Raw genomic sequence first — 18,435 nt, 5'->3', positions numbered from 1 at the left:
GTGGGGCTGGTGGGTTCCCTGCAGCCGTCTTGCCACAGAGGTTGGGAATTAGGATCTCAATGCACTTTTCAGTCAGACTTCTCGTCACCGCTCCCATTTGATACTGGGAGGGGAAGTGACTCTTCTGAGGTGTCACAGATTGCAACAGAGCCTGGGACAGAACCCAGGAGTCCTGGCTCACAGCACCCCCCTGCTCTAGCCACTAGACCCCACTCCCCTCCCAGAGCTGGGCAGTAGTTGCAGCTGCCATAATACCTCTTGTTTTGCACCCACGCCACATCCCACACAACTATGGCAGCACAGTCCCCTGGCTCTGGGCTCCCCCATCACTGGACTGTGATGGGCTGGGCCAGGGGCTCTCCTGCCCTGTGTGCCAGTTGCTGTAAGTGCCGGTGGGAGGACACTGGGGGTCTGGCACCATTGCTCCCTGGTGTGTCACCCTCTCTTTTCCCCTGTCTGAGCCTCCTGTTCCCCTGTAACCTGCACCAGGGACTGGAGTAGATGCCAAGAATCCGTGTAGATGCCAGTGATTCGGGCAGAGCTCTTCTCCCACCTGATCCATGTCGGGCTGTGGGGAGAAGGGCTCAGAGCTATTCAGGTTTTTCCGGAGCCTTTGCCGGGCTGGCTGGGAATCCAGCACAACCTTAGATGCTACACGTAATGCTGGGAACTGTGCTTCCCCCAAGCCACGCCTGGAGCCCAGCTTGGGGATGCTGGCCGGGTACCTTCCCCTTTTCTGCTAGGCCCCTAGGGGGCAGGGGAGCTGGTTTCCCTGGAGGTACCTGCTGCCAGGGAGGGCATCTGTCCTGGCTCAGATGCTGCTATAGGAACCTGTAGGGGATGGGGGGCAGTGGGATCCGCTCTGGTGCTCGTGGGGTGGGGATCCCAGCTCCCGGGCCTGTCCCTGCTCCTAGGGCTGGCTGGGTCTCCACGGAGATCTTTGCACAAGAGGTGACGCTGCAAGGGACGTTTATCAGATGGGCTGTCACTGCGGCCTGGGCCCAGCCTCTGGGTGGGGTGCTCAGTGACACAGCAACGGAAGGAAGGAAGCCGGCATTTGGCAATGCTAGCTGGGTGCCTGTTGCCAGGCCAGGGTGGGGCAGCCCAGCCTCGGAGCTAGGAGATGAGAAAGGAGAGCTGGCTGCTGCCAGCAGCTTTACAAATAAAAGTGAAAGCCCTCAGCCCAGCTGGGGCCGTTTCACAACATCTCAGCTTGGGGCGAGTGCCAGAAGCCATGAGCAGCTGAGAGATTACCGGAGCCAGAGGCTTTTCTCAGCGGCAGCGCCTCACCCCCACGCCGTGATCTAGCCCACCGTGGGCTGAACCCAAACGGTGCATCTCTCCCCCCAGCAGAGTGTGCCACAGACCCCAGGTAGCTTAGGCCCAAATCTCTTTGGGCCTCAGTTTCCCCATTTGTACAATAGGGACGAAAGCTCTGCCCTACCTCCTGGTTATGACACTCAGGTACCACAGGGGTAAGAGGCAGGGAACTACTCCAGATACAGAGGTTTGCTAAGGGGCACCTGGGGCTGGGGGGGCGGGGGACTGAGGGGCACTGGCAGAGCTGCGGGAGAGAGGGTGTCCTGGGGGGGTTCTGGTTGGGGAAGGAGGTGGGGGGGGGTCCTGGGCTCTGGTGGGGGGAGCAGGGGGCGGGCACTGTCTTTACTGACAGCTGCGGTCCCTTTAAATGTGTGGGGGTGGGGCTGGATCGCTGCCCCTGAGCGCCGCCTCCTGGCCTGCCCACGTGGTTCCCCGACCCGGAAGTGCCCGGCGCCCACGTGGGGGGCGAGGAAGATGCCGGAGCTGAAAGTCAACGCGGCCTTCGCGGCCCGCTACGGGCGCTACCGGCGGCGGGAGGAGCTGCAGCGGCGTGAGCCGGGGGGGACCCCACCCCCACCCCCACCCAGGGGCGCCTTTCCCCAGCAGGGGCCTGTCCCTGCAGCCCCCCCGGTCCTGGGCTGCCCCCGACCCAGAGACCCCCCCCGCTCCTTCCGTGATCCTGGAGGAGGGGGCTGGGGGTGGCTGGGGGGTGCGGGGTTGGGGCGGGTTGGGCACCTGGGGGGGAGGGGGAGAGGGACCCACAGAGCCCCCCGCTAACCCCACTGCCTTTGACCACCCCAGTGCAGGATCGCTATGGGCCCGACGCGGGGGCCGACGAGGAGTCCAGCTCGGAATCGGAGGAAAGTGGGGACGATGTGGTGAGCGTGCGATGGAGGTTGGGGGTCAGCGGCCCTGAGAACGGGGAGCGGCTTCAGAACAGGATTCCTGGGTCCTATCCCCAGCCCTGGGAGGGGGAGAGGGAGAGGGCTGGTGGGTCAGAGCAGGGGGCTGGGAGCCAGGATTCCTCCTGAGTTCTGCCCCCGCCCTGACACTGACTGGCTCTGTGCCCTTGGGTGAGTGACTTCCCTGCTCAGTGCCTCAGTTTCCCCCTCTGTCCTGTGGGAATAATGCTGAGCTGCCCCTTGGTACCCTGTGGGGTGAGGTCCGTGCTAGACACAGTGCCCCAGAGAAAGGGTGGGGGTTGCTCTTGATTAACCCGCTGGGCCCGGCAGGAGCTGGACCCCCTGCAAGACAGAGATTTCTATCGCACTCTGGCCCTGCTGAAAACCAGGGACCCCAGGATCTACCAGAAAGACGCCACCTTCTGCAGCCAAGCAGGTAACGGCTCCCCCTCCCGTGTGTGTCTCTGCTGTGCACCCCTCCCCCTCGCTCCCTGCCCTGGTGGCTCCCCCCATCAGAGCCGCAGGGTTGACGTAACTCTGTGGTGCTGCCAGGAGCAAGTATTGTCCGAGGTGGGTCCCGCTGGTCACAGTAACTCTGTTCCCCTCGGCCAGCTGTGCCCGGGGGGACGGGGACCGCTCAGGGCAGAGGCACAGGCCTGGCTCCCATGGGCAGTCGCCATGTTGCCATAGTAACCTAGGAGGGACACACTGCATGGGATCCCCTTCCTGCCCCCCCGCTTAATTCCCAGTTGAGACCCCTCCCCCGCTGCCTTTACTCCATTCCCGAAGTCCCCACCCCTAAGGCCACGGCTGGGGTCCCCGACCCAGGAATGCTGGACGGTGGCTCCCTGATCTATGGGGACGCCCTTCCCAGCCTGCAAAACACCCGAATCTCTGGCCCACATGTCCAGCTGTCTCCCCTGGACCAGAGCGCCCGGCTCCCAATGCTGAGCTGGGCTGTGGCTCTGTTCTCAGATTCTTCGTCAGAAAGCGGGAGGGAGGCAGCAGCTCCGAAGAGGAAGGAGAAACCCATGTACCTGAAGGATTACGAGAGAAAGGTGATCCTGGAGAAGGAAGGGTAAGGAGCGAGGGCTGGGCTACGGGTTTCCCCGGAGGAGCAATTTCATAGAGTTTGTCTGTTTTAAGTAGGCAAGACCCACCAGCTATGCATCTTAACGGAGGACGCATTGTCCCAGGTCAGAGCCCTGATGTACACTGACAGATATCTCGTCTCCAGCCAAGGCCAATCTGATGCTTTAGAGGCAGGCGGGAGGGGGACACATAACCCAAGATATATCTGTCTAATTGTACACTGGGAAAAACATCCCTTCCTGACCCCTGCAAGCAACTGGCTGAGGCCCTGAAACCTGCAATTGGATTATAGCCCTTGGCTTAATGCAGAGCTTCAGGTGTTAGGTGGGTGTTGAGGACAATGCAGATGAGGGGTTGGCCTCCTTCTGGCCACTGGCCAAAGGCCCAGGACCGGTTGCCCCGTCGCTGAAAGGGCAGTGCTGCGTTTGAGGGATCCTCCTCCGGCAGGCAGCTGTGGGTCTGTGGCAGTGTTGACGTAGCCGGGATTGGGTGCTTGGCCCCTCTGCCGATGGCAACCGACATGGTGCAGGGGCTGCGTAAAGGCTGAAGCTGCCAAATAACCAGTTTTCTTCCTCTTCCAGCAAATACGAGGAGGATGAGGAGGACGAGGAAGCAGCAGCTGAAAGACAGAAGGTGGGGAAGGGTTTGGAAAGGGCCTTTTCAGGTTGGGGGCGGGGGGGCTGTTTCTCTGCCCAGAGAGAGTGAGGGAGGAGGTGCCAGGGAAGCCTTCCCCCTATGGAGCCTTTCTGCTTCCTTAAACTCCACCTGCGGTGTCAATGGGGCATGGGCTTCTCCTCTTCCTGCCCTATGCTGTTGCAGCATAGCTGCTGAAAGACTGCTGGGCCCCACCCCAGAGGCGGCCGCATCTCAGTGCCAGGGGAGGGAATCCTGTATAAAGAACCTCCATGCCCCACCCCAGAGGTGGCCGCATCTCAGCACGAAGGGAGGGATCTCTTTGTGGGTATGGAGACCGGTGCCAAGTTTAGCCCTCTGTTTCCCTTGCTGTGCAGAGAGCCGCCTCCCAGAGCTACGCTGAGGAGCAGAAGCGAATCAAGGAGAGGTTAGGGGGAGGGCGGGGTATGGGGCACAGGGTGGGCGTGGGTGGCCAGGGTGGGTCCCTGCAGGGACCCACCAGACATGGGCCGCCCGGGGGGTGTGGGCTGTGAGCCTCCAAAGGGGTAGGTATGCAGCAGCCGCCCATTGGGGAGGTGCTGGCTGGGGGAGGGGGGGGCTAGTGGTGCTCAGCACTCCAGCCAAGCAGGCGCCTTTGGGTGGGTGGGTGGGTGGGGGGGTCTAGTGGCTTCGAACCCCGGTGCCTGCTGCTAATCCCGCGGCGTCCCGGTCCTGGCAGCTTCCGGCCGTTCGTGGCAGACAGCGACGGGGAGGAGAGCGCAGGGGAGGGCGGCTCGGCCCTGCTGCAGAAACGGATCAAGAGCACGGAGGAGAAGGTGGGTGACTGCGGGGCGGGTGGGGGTGGGTTGCTCTGGGTCCCTGAGCAGAGACGGTTCCTGTGCCGGGGGAAGGGGGCAGGTTTGGTGGGGTCAGGTGGCTGGGCTCGGGGCTGTGGTTCTGGGAGCTGACTCCCCTAGGTGGGGATCTCGGCGTGGCGCCTCCTGCTGGGATGGCTGGATTCGGGGCCGGGGGGGGCTGCGCAGTCGTCCAGGGTGCTGACGGGGTCTCTGCTATCTCCTCCCCAGGCGCGTGAGGAGGAGGACTATGTCAGCTGGCTCAAAGGGCAGGATTTGCCCCCGGACCAGCAGCTCGAGGACTTGGTAAGTGGGCGCCCGTTCTCCCCCGGCCAGGTGCTGTCGGAGCCCCCGACCCCAGGGCCAGCGTCCCCTGTGACCTGCCCCTGGCTGCCCGGGCTGGGCGCGATCGGTGGGAGGAGGATGCCTGGGGGCCAGGCAGAGACCCCCACAAGTGCTCCCTGCTGGGCGCCCGCCCCTCAGGGTCTGTTCTGCTCTCTCCCTCATAATCTCCTGGGACTGCAGCGCCCCACGGCCAGCCTGTGACGGGTGCAGTGTGGGTCAGCCCAGCCTGAGATCCGCTCCTCCCCGCCCCCATCTCTCTGCAGCTCTGGCTTGGCCCGGGGACCCATCTAGCCTGGGATCCCGGCTTGGACAGGAGTGGCACCAGCTGCTTCAGAGGTTGAAGCGGGAGGCAGAAATGGGATTGCCTGCCCCTGGGGGAAGTCTCTCCCGACCCACGTCAGAGCGTTGGGGTCCTGCCCCAAAGCAAGAGGGGGTCCTAAACCCCTCTCCCAACCCTGGCCTCAGTCAGCACCTTGTGGCAGTGAGTTCCACCGTCTTCTCTCCACCAGGCCCCGCTGAAGGAGTATTGGAGCGACCCCACGCTGGACCCCGGGGAGCGCTTCCTACGTGACTACATCCTGAACAAGGGCTACAGGGAGGAGGAGGAGGAGGAGGGAAGGCAAGTGCAGTGGGTGCACCTGGGGAGCGGCTTTCTTGCCCTCTGTCTTTCCCTGCCACTTGGGGCTGGATGAGGGACCCCAACCCCGGGAGCCAGATCATGAGTGGACCATGTTTTATTGGGTGGGGGGTCTCTAATTTGGGGGGCCTGGTTTGACCCCCTGTGCTATGTGCCCTGCAGATCCATTGGAGGTTGGACCCCCAGAATCATGGCTCTGCACAGCAGCACCCCCCCGATGGGCGGCTCTGCCCCAGCTATGCCTGCCAGGCCGTGTGTCCTTTGGAACTCCTGGAGACCAGCCGCCTCTCCCATTGGCCAGTCTAGGGTGGGTGTGGCCACCCTGGCCAATCGGAGCAGGAGCTGGCGGGGTTATTGCTGTGGCAGGAGGAGACCCCACTGGAACCAGATGGGGACGGGTGTGGCTGCTGTGGGGCAGTGGGGGGGCAGCCGTGGGGCTGGGAGTGTTGGGGGGGGCTTCCTGGGGATAGCAGGTGGGGGTGAAAACATGGCCTGTGAGCAGAGCTCCCTGTAGCTGGGATGGGGGCAGGGTAACTCCCTGGGGGGGTGGCTAGTGCCTGGTGGGGAACCTGTTGAAATCAATGTATGGGGCAAGCATGCAGTGCTGCGGAATGAGGGTGATGGCTGCAGCAGGGGGCGCTTGTCCTTGTCCTGGGGAGGTGGAAACATAAGGCAAAGGCCTGGGGAGGGCTAGAGCTGGGGGGGGAGCCTGGACTGGGGCCCCCAACCCCCCCCCGTCCTCAGTGGTGCAGGGGAAAGCTGCTGCTCCTAGGCCTGGCTGATGTGGGTTCGATCCCCGGTGCCGATGGCCCACCCAGGGTGTCACATCACCCCTAGGAGAAGTTCCGGGGGGGGTTAGTTCCTGGAGACATTCCCCCCCATGGCCTTGTCTCTCCTCAGGGGCCCCGGGGCTGTATCCCCGCTGCGGCTGGACGACTCCTCGGACGAGGGGGAGCTCTTCCTCCAGAAGCAGGAGGAGTTTGAGCACAAGTACAACTTCCGCTTTGAGGAGCCTGACGCGCAGCTGGTAAGGGACCCCTGGGTGCCGTGTGGTCCCCCTGCCTTCCCCCTGGTCCCCCTGCCCCCCCGAGTGTTGTATCCCCCCTGCTTCCTCACCCGGGTGCCTTGTTCCCCCCCCGGGTGCTGTGTCTCTCTTGCACCCCCCCAGGCGCTGTGTCCCTCCCCAGGCACCATGCTCGTCCCCCGGGGAGGGGGAGGGGGAGTGACTCGAGCCAAGGGCAGCTGGGTGGGGCACGGTAGGGTTCCAGGATGGGAGTGCTGGGAGACCCCAACACAGATGGGCCCCCCCTAGCTGGAGTGGGGGGGGTGTCCAGGCGATGGGTGCAGGTCGTCAGGGTCCCTGGAGTCTCATCTGTGTGCATGGGGGGGATCTGGTGGTAATACGGGTGCCCTTCCCCCCCCCCCAGGTGAGGACTTATCCCCGGACCATCGCCAGCTCGGTGCGCAGGAAGGACGAGCGGCGCAAGGAGAAACGTGAGGAGATCAGGGAGAGGAAGAGGAAGGTGAGAGATGCCCCCAGTGTGCGGGGGTGGGCTGACGGGGGCCGGGGGTTCTCCACCCCTGGAGGTTGTGGGGCAGCCTGAGTTGCGGAGCTGAGTGAACAAAGACTGTTCAGTGTGGGGAGAGAACGGGGGCCCGGGCCCCTGGGTTCTATCCCCAGCTCCGGGAGGGGAGTGGGGTCTAGTGGTTAGAGCACGGGGTGGGGGCTGGGAGCCAGGATGCCTGGGTTCTCTTCCTGCTCCTGTCTCTGGTTGGTCTTTACCCTCCGTGTACTGGTGTCTCCAGGGGCTGGTTCTATCGGACACAGAGTCTCTTGGGGGCTAGGAGCCCCCCGCCCCCCCATCTCTCAGTGTTGCATGGGCCCCCTGGCGGGTGCAGAGGATGTGGCGGAGGTGTCAGCGACCGAGCGGAGCCCCTCCCATAATAACCCCCGGTCCCCCCCCAGGAGAAGGCCCGGAAGCAGGAGGAGTTGAAGCAGCTGAAGAACCTGAAGCGCCAGGAGATCCTGGCCAAGCTGGAGAAGCTGCGGGAGGCGACGGGCAATGCGACCGTGGGCTTCGGGGAGCAGGAGCTGGAGGGGGCCTTTGACCCGGCCGAACACGACCGGCTCATGCAGGCGAGAGGCCCCCGTGCACCCACCCACCTTGCCCTGGGGGGCCTGGCACCTCTCAGCCCTGTGCCACAGATACCACCTCCCCCCGCCCCCTTCACCCCACTGGGCCCTGGCACCTCTCAGCCCTGTGCCACAGACACCACCTCCCCCTGCCCCCTTCACCCCACTGGGCCCTGGCACCTCTCAGCCCTGTGCCACAGACACCACCTCCCCCTGCCCCCTTCACCCCACTGGGCCCTGGCACCTCTCAGCCCTGCGCCGCAGACACCACCTCCCCCTGCCCCCTTCACCCCACTGGGCCTGGCACCTCTCAGCCCTGCGCCGCAGACACCACCTCCCCCTGCCCCCTTCACCCCACTGGGCCTGGCACCTCTCAGCCCTGTGCCACAGACACCACCTCCCCCTGCCCCCTTCACCCCACTGGGCCCTGGCACCTCTCAGCCCTGCGCCGCAGACACCACCTCCCCCTGCCCCCTTCACCCCACTGGGCCCTGGCACCTCTCAGCCCTGCGCCGCAGACACCCCCCGCCTCACCCAACTGGGCCTGGCAGCTCTCAGCCCTGCGCCGCAGACACCCCCCGCCTCACCCAACTGGGCCTGGCAGCTCTCAGCCCTGTGCCACAGACACCCCCCCCTTCACCCCACTGGGCCCTGGCACCTCTCAGCCCTGTGCCACAGACACCACCTCCCCCTGCCCCCTTCACCCCACTGGGCCCTGGCACCTCTCAGCCCTGTGCCACAGACATCCCCCCTGCCCCCTTCACCCCACTGGGGCCTGGCACCTCTCAGCCCTGCGCCGCAGACACCACCTCCCCCTGCCCCCTTCACCCCACTGGGCCTTGGCACGTCTCAGCCCTGCGCCACAGACACCACCTCCCCCTGCCCCCTTCACCCCACTGGGGCCTGGCAGCTCTCAGCCCTGTGCCACAGACACCACCTCCCCCTGCCCCCTTCACCCCACTGGGCCCTGGCACCTCTCAGCCCTGTGCCACAGACACCACCTCCCCCTGCCCCCTTCACCCCACTGGGCCCTGGCACCTCTCAGCCCTGTGCCACAGACACCACCTCCCCCTGCCCCCTTCACCCCACTGGGCCCTGGCACCTCTCAGCCCTGTGCCACAGACACCACCTCCCCCTGCCCCCTTCACCCCACTGGGCCCTGGCACCTCTCAGCCCTGCGCCGCAGACACCACCTCCCCCTGCCCCCTTCACCCCACTGGGCCTGGCACCTCTCAGCCCTGCGCCGCAGACACCACCTCCCCCTGCCCCCTTCACCCCACTGGGCCTGGCACCTCTCAGCTCTGTGCCACAGACACCAACTCCCCCCGCCCCCTTCAGCCCACTGGGCCCTGGCAGCTCTCAGCCCTGTGCCACAGACACCCCCCCCGTCACCCCACTGGGCCCTGGCACCTCTCAGCCCTGTGCCACAGACACCACCTCCCCCTGCCCCCTTCACCCCACTGGGCCCTGGCACCTCTCAGCCCTGTGCCACAGACATCCCCCCTGCCCCCTTCACCCCACTGGGGCCTGGCACCTCTCAGCCCTGCGCCGCAGACACCACCTCCCCCTGCCCCCTTCACCCCACTGGGCCTTGGCACGTCTCAGCCCTGCGCCACAGACACCACCTCCCCCTGCCCCCTTCACCCCACTGGGGCCTGGCAGCTCTCAGCCCTGTGCCACAGACACCACCTCCCCCTGCCCCCTTCACCCCACTGGGGCCTGGCAGCTCTCAGCCCTGTGCCACAGACACCACCTCCCCCTGCCCCCTTCACCCCACTGGGCCTGGCACCTCTCAGCCCTGTGCCACAGACACCACCTCCCCCTGCCCCCTTCACCCCACTGGGCCTGGCACCTCTCAGCCCTGTGCCACAGACACCAACTCCCCCCGCCCCCTTCAGCCCACTGGGCCTGGCACCTCTCAGCCCTGCGCCGCAGACACCACCTCCCCCTGCCCCCTTCACCCCACTGGGCCTGGCACCTCTCAGCTCTGTGCCACAGACACCAACTCCCCCCGCCCCCTTCAGCCCACTGGGCCTTGGCAGCTCTCAGCCCTGTGCCACAGACACCACCTCCCCCTGCCCCCTTCACCCCACTGGGCCTGGCACCTCTCAGCCCTGTGCCACAGACACCACCTCCCCCTGCCCCCTTCACCCCACTGGGCCTGGCACCTCTCAGCCCTGTGCCACAGACACCAACTCCCCCCGCCCCCTTCAGCCCACTGGGCCCTGGCACCTCTCAGCCCTGTGCCACAGACACCAACTCCCCCTGCCCCCTTCACCCCACTGGGCCCTGGCACCTCTCAGCCCTGCTCCACAGACACCACCTCCCCCTGCCCCCTTCACCCCACTGGGCCCTGGCACCTCTCAGCCCTGCGCCGCAGACACCACCTCCCCCTGCCCCCTTCACCCCACTGGGCCCTGACACCTCTTAGCCCTGTCCCACAGACAACCCCCAGCGCGCCAGTGGGGCCTGGGCACCTCCCAGCACCTCCTGGCTGGCCTACAGGGACCTCCCCACTCGCCCCATGGAGCCCTCGCATCTCCTGACTCTGCCATGCCCGTCTGGGCTTCAAGGGTTAATGTCCCGTGCCAAGCCCGTCTGGCTCCCATCTGGCCCAGGCCCCATGTCCCCAGCCTGGCCTGGCTCCTCTGTGGGTCACCAGGCCACATCCCCAGCGGCAGGAGGTGCAGCCCTGCAGGGGTCTAGGGTGGGGACCTGCCGTGGGGGGACTCCTTTGTCGTGTCCCCCTGGGACTCCCTGCCCGGGCAGGAGGGGGATCCTGCCCCTCTCAGCCCAGCTGCTCACTCGGCTCCTTCTCTTCCCACCCCACAGAAATTCTTTGGGGCCGAGTATTATGGGGAGGTGGAGGAGGAGAAGCCGCAGTTCCAGGAGGAGGAGGGCGTGGATGGTAGGTGGAGGGGGGAATATGGGGGGAGGACAATGGGGGGGCACCATGAGACTGCCACCCTGCCTCTGTGCTCAGATCAGCTGGGAGATCACTTCTCCCCACCCCCACTGATTTGCATATTCACATATGCAAATGAGACTCACTCCCTTTGGGAGGGGCACGTGAGTTTGAGGAGCTGGTTCTGGGGGAGCTGTCTGGGCTGGCTCCTTAGCGCCCCCAAACTGAAAATGGTGCGGGGGCAGCAAGGGGGCATTGCATCTGAGCTGCCCCCCCCCATTCCTGTCCCAAATGCTGCGGGCAGTGCTGTTAAAATCAGCTGCCATGTCCCAGCCAGAGGTGGCTGCCTCTCAGTGGTGGGCTCACAGCTGGGGGCTTCGGGGGGGGGGCAGTAGGAGTAGGATTCCGCTCCAACAAAACCGTCTCTTTCCCCTTGGACCCAGACGGCTGGAACTGGGACAACTGGACTGGCCGGGGCGAGTGGCCGGAGGAAGAGGGGAGCTACGAGCCGCACTGCGAGGACCCCAACTTTGTTGTACGTCGCTGGGGCAGAGAGAATTTGCCGGCTGGTGCTCAGACCCGGCTGAACTCATGGCACTGGTGGCAGTGCCGGGTGACTCCAGCAGGGGGCGCTCCCGGCACGTTCGGGGGGCCCCGCTTGGGGATCGGGGCCCGTGGCCTGGGAGGTGCGGGGGGTAGGGGGGTGTCTCCCTGAGCCGAGTGTGACGGGCGCCCAGGGCCGGTTCTCTCCCCCCAGATGGACGCGGATTACGACCCCCGCGTGCGGCCAGACCTCCCCCGGAAGCGGCAGAAGGAGGCGCCGACGCTGCTGGGGAAGAGGAGGCGCAAGAGGCGGTTCACGGAGGCTGTGGAGCAGGAGAAGCCCCCGTTCGACCCTGGTAAAAGGGGGGGGGGGTCTGTCCAGCACGGGTGTCCTGGGGTGTCAGGCTCCTTGGGCCCAGCAGCCGTCCTGCCCCACCCCACTGGGAGCCATGTGCAGCCAGTCCCTGGGTGCCCCCCTTTGCCTCTCTCCTGCCCCTCCCGGTGTCCTCTGGGTCTGCCCCAAGGGCGTCCTGCAGCTAGGGGGCCCAGCCCCCTCTGGGTGTGCCTCAGGGCCCCCCACAGCTGGGAGAGGGAACTGACCTGGGTGGGGGGGTCACTGGGGGATGGGGCTGTACTGGGGGTGCTGCCCTGGGCTCGGAGGGTGTTGCTGGACCAGGGAGCCCCTGAAGCCCCCCCCCCCCCCCGTGGCTGTGCTGAGCCCCCCGTCTGCCCCCCCCCAGAGGAGGGCTCCTTCGAGCAGTACCTGGACGAGTATTATCGGCTGGACTACGAGGACCTGATCGGGGATCTGCCCTGTCGTTTCAAGTACCACGCCGTGGTGCCCTGCGACTTCGGTCTCAGCACCGACGAGGTACCCGCCGTGCCCTGGTGCCCACCCTTCCCCGACTGCCCGCCGTCCCACCCCTGCCCTGCCCCTCTCTCGCCCTCCTGTCGCCCCCTCCCTCGCCCCTTCAGGTACCGCGCCGTGGTGCCCTGGGACTTCGGCCTCAGCACCGACGAGGTACCCGCCATCCCCTGGTGCCCGCCCCTGCCCTGCCCCTCTCTCGCCCTCCCCTGTCGCCCCTTCAGGTACCGCGCCGTGGTGCCCTGCGACTTCGGCCTCAGCACCGACGAGGTACCCGCCCCTCCTCCACGTGGTGCCCCTTCCCTGCCTGGCACCCGCTCCTGTGCTCCTCCGGCCCCCACAGTTCTGGGCCTAGCCCGACTTCTGGAGGGGAGTGGGGCCTAGTGGTCAGAACAGGGGGGCTGGGAACCAGGACTCTTGGGTTCTCTCTCCAGCTCTGCCCTGACTCTCTGACCTCAGGGGATCAATCCTGTCCCTTCGCTGTGCCTTAGTTTCCCTCTCTGGATCCAAGGCTGATCCCCAGCTCCTAGGGGTCCCTGCCCCTCACAGGTCATGAACCCTCCCCCACTTTGCTCTCGCCCCCCGTCAGATCCTGGCCGCTGACGACAAGGAGCTAAACCGCTGGTGTTCACTGCGCAAGACCTGCATGTACAGGTGAGGGGCTGGGGGGCTGCCCTCCCCTGTGGTGCTTGGGGGTGGGGTGGGGGATGGAACGGCAGCAGATGGGTCCTGGGCCCCCGGCCCAGCTGGGGACAAGGGGTGCTTCAGACCAGGACTTGGCTTTGCTCGAAAACCACATGCAGGGTGAGGTGAAATAGGATTCCTGGGTTCTCTCCCTGTCTTTGGGAGGGGAGGGCTTGGAGTCAGGACTCCTGGGTTGTGTGTACGCCTCAGTTTCCCTCTCTGGCGCTCTGCCACAGCATTGCTGGATTATCGTCCATGTCCCGTTCACAGGCTGCTGGCCTGATTCTCAGCCCGTCTCTTCCAACTGGAGGCCTTGGAGGGTGACCTCTGGGTCCCTCTCTGTGGGTCAGTATCTGAGCCCTCCTGCCCCACGTCTCCCCGCAGGTCGGAGAAGGAGGAGCTCCAGGACAAGGCCGCCTACACCCGCAAGGCGCAGAACACCAGCAAGAAGCAGCAGATCCTCAAGTCCCTCTCAGCTGCGTACGTACCCTGGGGTTGGGCTCCAGCAGGGGGCGCCAGCGCTGAGTCCCCCACGCTCCCGCTGCGCGATTTGAACCCTTCACCTGCATGGGAGCTCGTCTCTGACCACCTTGTTTTGCCTGGGAGTTTCCTTGGTTTCTAGGAGTCCCAGGAGGCTGGTGGATGGGCGCCCCCACCCCCCCGGGGGGCTGGCAGCAGGAGGGGGTTGCACTGGGGTTTCAGAACTGAGGCTGTTCTGCAGAGAGCAGGGTGCCTCCTCTCCCCACCACTGCTTGGGCCTGTTGGTCAGTGCCCCCTGCCAGGCTGTCCCCGGCGGAGCAGGCTGGGAGGGCGGGGGGTGCCCCTGAGTCCATCGCCCTCCTATCAAGGAAATGCTGTGCTCACAAGAGGCACTGGGGGTCGGTGGAACTCCCTGCTACATGATCCCAGGGATTCATTAGTTGTCCCCTGTAATTACTTGGTGTCCCAGACCTGTGGGTCCTCCCCTTAGGCTGGGGGGAGGCCCTTTAGAAGTGGGCGGCCTTTGCCCGCCCGCCCACCCCTGCTGGATACCAATAGGACATGATCCCAGGGAGGCCAAGAGCTGGGCAGCGTGAATAGCCTGGATGCTTGTATTTCTCCTGCCTCCTGCAGGGCGTCCTGCCCCTTCTGCTGGAGACGCGATACCAGGCTGGATGGGCCCCCGGGCTGGCGATGCCTGTGCTCTCGGGGCCGCAGGCCTCACAGGGAGTGGGTGGCTCTGGCATGGCAGGGCTGAACTGGCACCATGCCCTGGTCTCCCCCCCAGATTTTCACATGGCCCCTCCTTGTCCTGCAGCGCGGAGGAGGCCGGCGGGGACAAGACGCGGCCGAAGCTGGGCAAGAAGCACCAGGACAAGGCACAGGGGAAGGAGCCGCATGGCGCTGACCTGGCTGAGTGCCAGGAGGATGAGGGGCCCTCGGTGCCCACGGCAGGGGCCCTCAGCCCCACCCTGCCCCCTGCTGGGCAGCCTGGGGGCCTGGAGGGGAAGGTCTCCCCTGGGCCCCAGGCCCCTGCCCCCAAGCGGAGGGGGCGGAAGGGGCTGCTGCTGGGTGCCAAGGTGCGGGTGGGTGGGCGGGAGTTCAGCGGGCACAGGCTCCAGGCCTACGGGCTCAACGCGCGCCGCTTGCTCTACCGCCAGCTCCAGTGCCGAAGCAGGAAGTGGCCGGCGCAACAGCCTCAGCGGGCCAAGGGCAAAGCTGCCCAGGCCTGAGCATGGCGGGGAGCGGGGCCCCAGGCCTACCCTGAAACTGAGGGTAGGGTGGCAACTTCTGCCCCAGGGCCAGTTTTACCTCACCCCACCCCGGCAGCTGGGGTCACTGTCTCTACCCCTTCCTGCCCGCTGCGCACAGAGGCGGCGCTGCTCAAAGAAGTGGGCTCGAAGCCCAGATGTCTGGGTCCAATTCTGGCTCAGTTTCCCCTGCTGGAGCTGGTGTGCTGCCGGCTGGGGCTGAGTGTTTGGTGGCAGAGAGTGGAGCAGAGCCCGTTTCTCCTCCAGCCCTGCCGGGCCTTGTTCCCTTGTTTACCGATTCCAGAATAAACCTCGCCCTGGTGCTCCAGCTCCGCGTGCAGCTTTCCTCTCGGGCCTGCCAGCGCCGACTGCGGCTCCCCCAGAGCTGGGGGGCACACGGGAACTCTGCTGGCTGCATAGGGCTGTCCCCTCCTCGGGGAGGGGGGCTGGGTCGGGTGAGCAGCTGTCCCCCCTCCCCCTGCAAAGCAGAGGCTGCCTTAGCCCTGGCAGCCGGTGTCCTCAGGGGAACCTGCTAATGCCACGGCTCCGAGTCTCCTACCTGCCCTAATCGGGCAGCGCCGGCTCCAGGCAGCACAAACTGAGCCAAAGCTGTTTTTTCTGATGCAAAATTGCCTCTGGGGGAAGGCTGGAGGGGGCAGGGGTAGCTCCTGCTTTTCCCAGCTCTCTTGGGGGCACAGGGAGGGTGTTACATGAACTGCACCCCCCCGCAACTGGGTGAGCCCCTGGCCCTGTGCTGTCAGTCTGGTCTGGGGCAGCCCCTGGTGCCACCTCTGGCTCCCAGCTGCTGCTCCCTGGCTGTGCCCACCCCTGCTACTAGTGCTCAGCCCTGGGGCACAGCAGGGCAGCCCTGGCCGCTGTGGGGGGCTAGTGCCCATATTGCTCTGGGGCCCAGCTGCCCCGTCCCTCCCAGCACTGGCAGGGGACGTGCAGGGCTGATGGTGCTGCCCGAACTGAAGCCAGATCCTGCCTTGCCCCTAGTCACTCGTCCCCCTCCAGGCTGCAGCTAAGCCCCTGAGCCGCCTTAGCAGGTGAGGCGAGGCGAGGCAGCCCTTGGATTGCCAAGCGGTTTAAGGGGCCAGGGCAGGTGGTGAGGCCCCAGGCTGGGCACAGAGTGGCAGAAGTGCTGGGGAGATGGTCCTGGCTCGCCTGTGGCGCTTGGCGGGGCCGGGGCGATGCCGTGCGCTGCTGCTGGCAGGGCTCCTGCTGCTGCTCCTCCAGCACGTGGCCAAGCAGTGAGTATCGGGCACCTGGGGAGGGGCATCGGGGGAGCTCAGCAAACCGGGCCTGGGGGGCAGCAGGGGCTGAATGTGGCTGTTGGCAGGGCCAGGAGCAGCTGTGGGTGCTGGGCCACGGCTCCCTTATAGCTCAGTGCCCAGCTCTTGCTGTGGGTGAAGGCTGGTCGTGGGCAGGCTGGGACGAGACACCCCCTACCACACACACCCCACAGTGCAGGGTGGGGTGGGGTCCAGGGGTTCCCCAAGGGCCAGGTACCTCAGCAAGCAAAGCAAGGGGGCTGCTGCTTCAGTAGCCCGTCCTGGTCCAGGCTGCCATTGTGCCAGGTGCTGTACATGGGGGGGCTATTACAGTAGCACCCAGTGCTGTACATGGGGGGGAAATCACAGTACTGCCCAGGCACCCCCACCCCATTGCACCACGCACATTACAACCCCAGGCCGGGCTTGCACAGGAAACAGCCCTGGCTTCCCCCCCATTGCTGGCAGGGGTGAGCCAGACCCTAAGCCCTCCAGGGGCTGGCATGCTGACAAGTGGTGCAAGGTGGGGGTAGGCACCAGGTGCCCCCACTCCAGCCTTGCCAGCAGGCAGGGGAGTTGTGCCCACAGGGCCCTGAGGCCAGCCACCAGTGATGGGAGTGCTGGGCAGGGGTTAGGGAGATTTACCCTGGAGCAGCAGAGCCAGGGCCCCAGGCTGGCACTCAGGATACTGGGGTCCTCCTGCCAGGACTGCAGGCTGAGTCTCCTCCCCCAATCGATTCAGACTCAGCGCTGTGGGGCTGGGCCTGGCCCTGCAGCATCCGGGGGCTCCTCACCTGCCCCCTCTCCCCCACTGCAGGGAGGTGGGTAGAACCAGCCACACCGAGCCGCCGCGGGGGGAGACCTCCGGCCACCCGCCCCCCAACGTGGTGTTCGTGAAGACTCACAAGACAGGCAGCAGCACCCTGCAGAATATCCTCTTCCGCGTGGGTGAGCGGCACCACCTCACCGTCGCCTTCCCCCGCTACACCTACCAGTTCGCCTACCCCCAGCCCTTCGCCGCCGCGTTCGTGGAGCCGCTGCCGCCGGGCGCCGCCCGCTACAACCTGCTGCTCAGCCACCTGCGGCTGGCAGCCGGCGAGCTGCGCCGGGTCATGCCCCTGGACAGCCTCTACCTCACCATCCTGCGCGACCCCATCCGCACCTTCCCGTCCGTCTTCGCCTACTACCGCAGCACCGTGCCCGCCTTCCGGGCCCTCGCCAACCACCCCCAGCCCCTGGCCGCCTTCCTGCAGGCCCCGGAGCAGTACTACGACCCGGCCGACGCGGGCAACGGGCTGGCCAGGAACCCCATGGCCTTTGACCTGGGGCTGGAGGCCAGCGGGGAGGAAGGGGGCAGCCGGTGGGACCGGGAGTTGGAGCGGCTCAACCGGACCTTCCAGCTGGTGCTCATCGCCGAGCACTTCGACGAGTCCCTGCTGCTGGCGCGGGAGCTGCTGGGGCTGCGCCTGGAGGAGCTGGCTTACGTGCGGCTCAACGCCCGCCGGGGGGGCGGGGACGAGGCCTTGGCCCCGGGGCTGGCGTGGCGGATCCGGACGTGGAACTGGCTGGACGTGCGGCTCTATCGGTACTTCCAGGCCGTGCTGTGGCGCCGGGTGGAGCTCTACGGCTACACGCGCATGAAGGGCGAGCTGGAGGCCCTGCGCGCGCTGCTGCGGGAGACCCGGGAGACCTGCCTGGCCGGAGAGGCCGCGGGGCCAGAGGAGACGGCCGACGAGCTGCGGCCCTGGCAGCCCGACACCGCCGCCATCCTAGGCTACAACCTGCGGCCCGGCCTCCCCCCAGCCCAGCACGCCAGCTGCTACCGCCTGGTGCTTCCAGAGCTGCAGTATCACGCCCGCCTTTACTACCAGCAATACGGCAGGGAGATATGCGTGCTGCCGCGTGACTAGTGGGGGACAGGCCGGGGGGAGCCCCAGGGCCCAGAGCAGGAGGCAGGACAGCTGGGGCTGCCTCGCTGCTGCGTCACTGCCCCGTCCCCGCTCTCAGCCTGACATCCCCCCCTTCGCCTAGCTAGACTGAGCCCTTCAAGCCAGCCCTCGGGGGGGGGGGGGGGGACCATGAGATTAATGGATGCAGCGCCCAGCCCTACCCCCATCCCCTGAGCACCCGGGGGCCCTGCTCTTAGCCGCTGCCGTAGCTCACCCTCGAGAAGCTGGGAGCAGCCCTGCCACACCCTGTGTCACAGGCAGGCCCCAGGTTTCGCCTTCCCGCAGGATCGTACACGGGAGGCCCAAGGGGCTCCAGACTTTGGCGGGTGGAACCCCCCCCCCAACTCTGTCCTGAGCTGGGGGCACCCACCCTAAATAAACCAGGTCCATTCGAAAGCAGCAGCTGAGGCTGATGTTCTGATGGCGCTGCACGAAGACCCTGCTCTGTTGGGCTGCCCCGGGCTGGGGGGGGAGGGGTCAGCTGCCCTGAGAGGTGCTGATGGGGGAAGTGGGGAGAGCCTGCCCCCCGCGGCCCCCCACTACACAGGGCAAACATGGCTGGTTCCATTCCCGTGCTAAAGCCCTCTCA

General features: G+C 66.2%; 2 protein-coding genes across 3 annotated transcripts; both read left to right on the top strand.

Annotated features, from left to right (window-relative positions):
- The first annotated feature begins 55 nt into the window (after nt 1–55).
- KRI1 (KRI1 homolog) lies at nt 56–14,951 on the top strand. 2 transcript variants are annotated; one of them, XM_030546053.1, is made up of 19 exons: nt 1,744–1,870; nt 2,122–2,198; nt 2,553–2,658; nt 3,198–3,300; nt 3,896–3,947; nt 4,325–4,374; nt 4,666–4,762; nt 5,012–5,086; nt 5,635–5,744; nt 6,663–6,789; nt 7,190–7,285; nt 7,729–7,899; nt 10,729–10,804; nt 11,245–11,336; nt 11,559–11,700; nt 12,085–12,215; nt 12,799–12,863; nt 13,278–13,373; nt 14,191–14,951. In XM_030546053.1, the coding sequence occupies exons 1-19, from the start codon at nt 1,795–1,797 to the stop codon at nt 14,603–14,605; spliced, it is 2,157 nt and encodes a 718-aa protein (XP_030401913.1). In that variant the 5' UTR covers nt 1,744–1,794; the 3' UTR covers nt 14,606–14,951. The 2 variants fall into 2 exon arrangements, with proteins under 2 accessions (XP_030401914.1, XP_030401913.1); XM_030546054.1 differs by lacking the exon at nt 1,744–1,870 and adding an exon at nt 56–1,372 and having other exon boundaries at nt 2,122–2,658.
- An 824-nt stretch (nt 14,952–15,775) lies between these two features.
- On the top strand, nt 15,776–17,807 carry LOC115642401 (galactosylceramide sulfotransferase-like). The gene is made up of 2 exons (XM_030545836.1): nt 15,776–15,876; nt 16,715–17,807. Exons 1-2 carry the CDS (start codon nt 15,776–15,778, stop codon nt 17,805–17,807), a joined length of 1,194 nt encoding a protein of 397 aa, XP_030401696.1.
- Nucleotides 17,808–18,435: the final 628 nt, after the last annotated feature.

Source organism: Gopherus evgoodei, unplaced genomic scaffold (genome assembly GCF_007399415.2).
Source record: "Gopherus evgoodei ecotype Sinaloan lineage unplaced genomic scaffold, rGopEvg1_v1.p scaffold_40_arrow_ctg1, whole genome shotgun sequence".
NCBI classification, from domain to species: Eukaryota; Metazoa; Chordata; order Testudines; family Testudinidae; genus Gopherus; species Gopherus evgoodei.
Note: the sequence above shows the minus strand (reverse complement) of the source record. Positions and strands in the feature narration are given on the sequence as shown.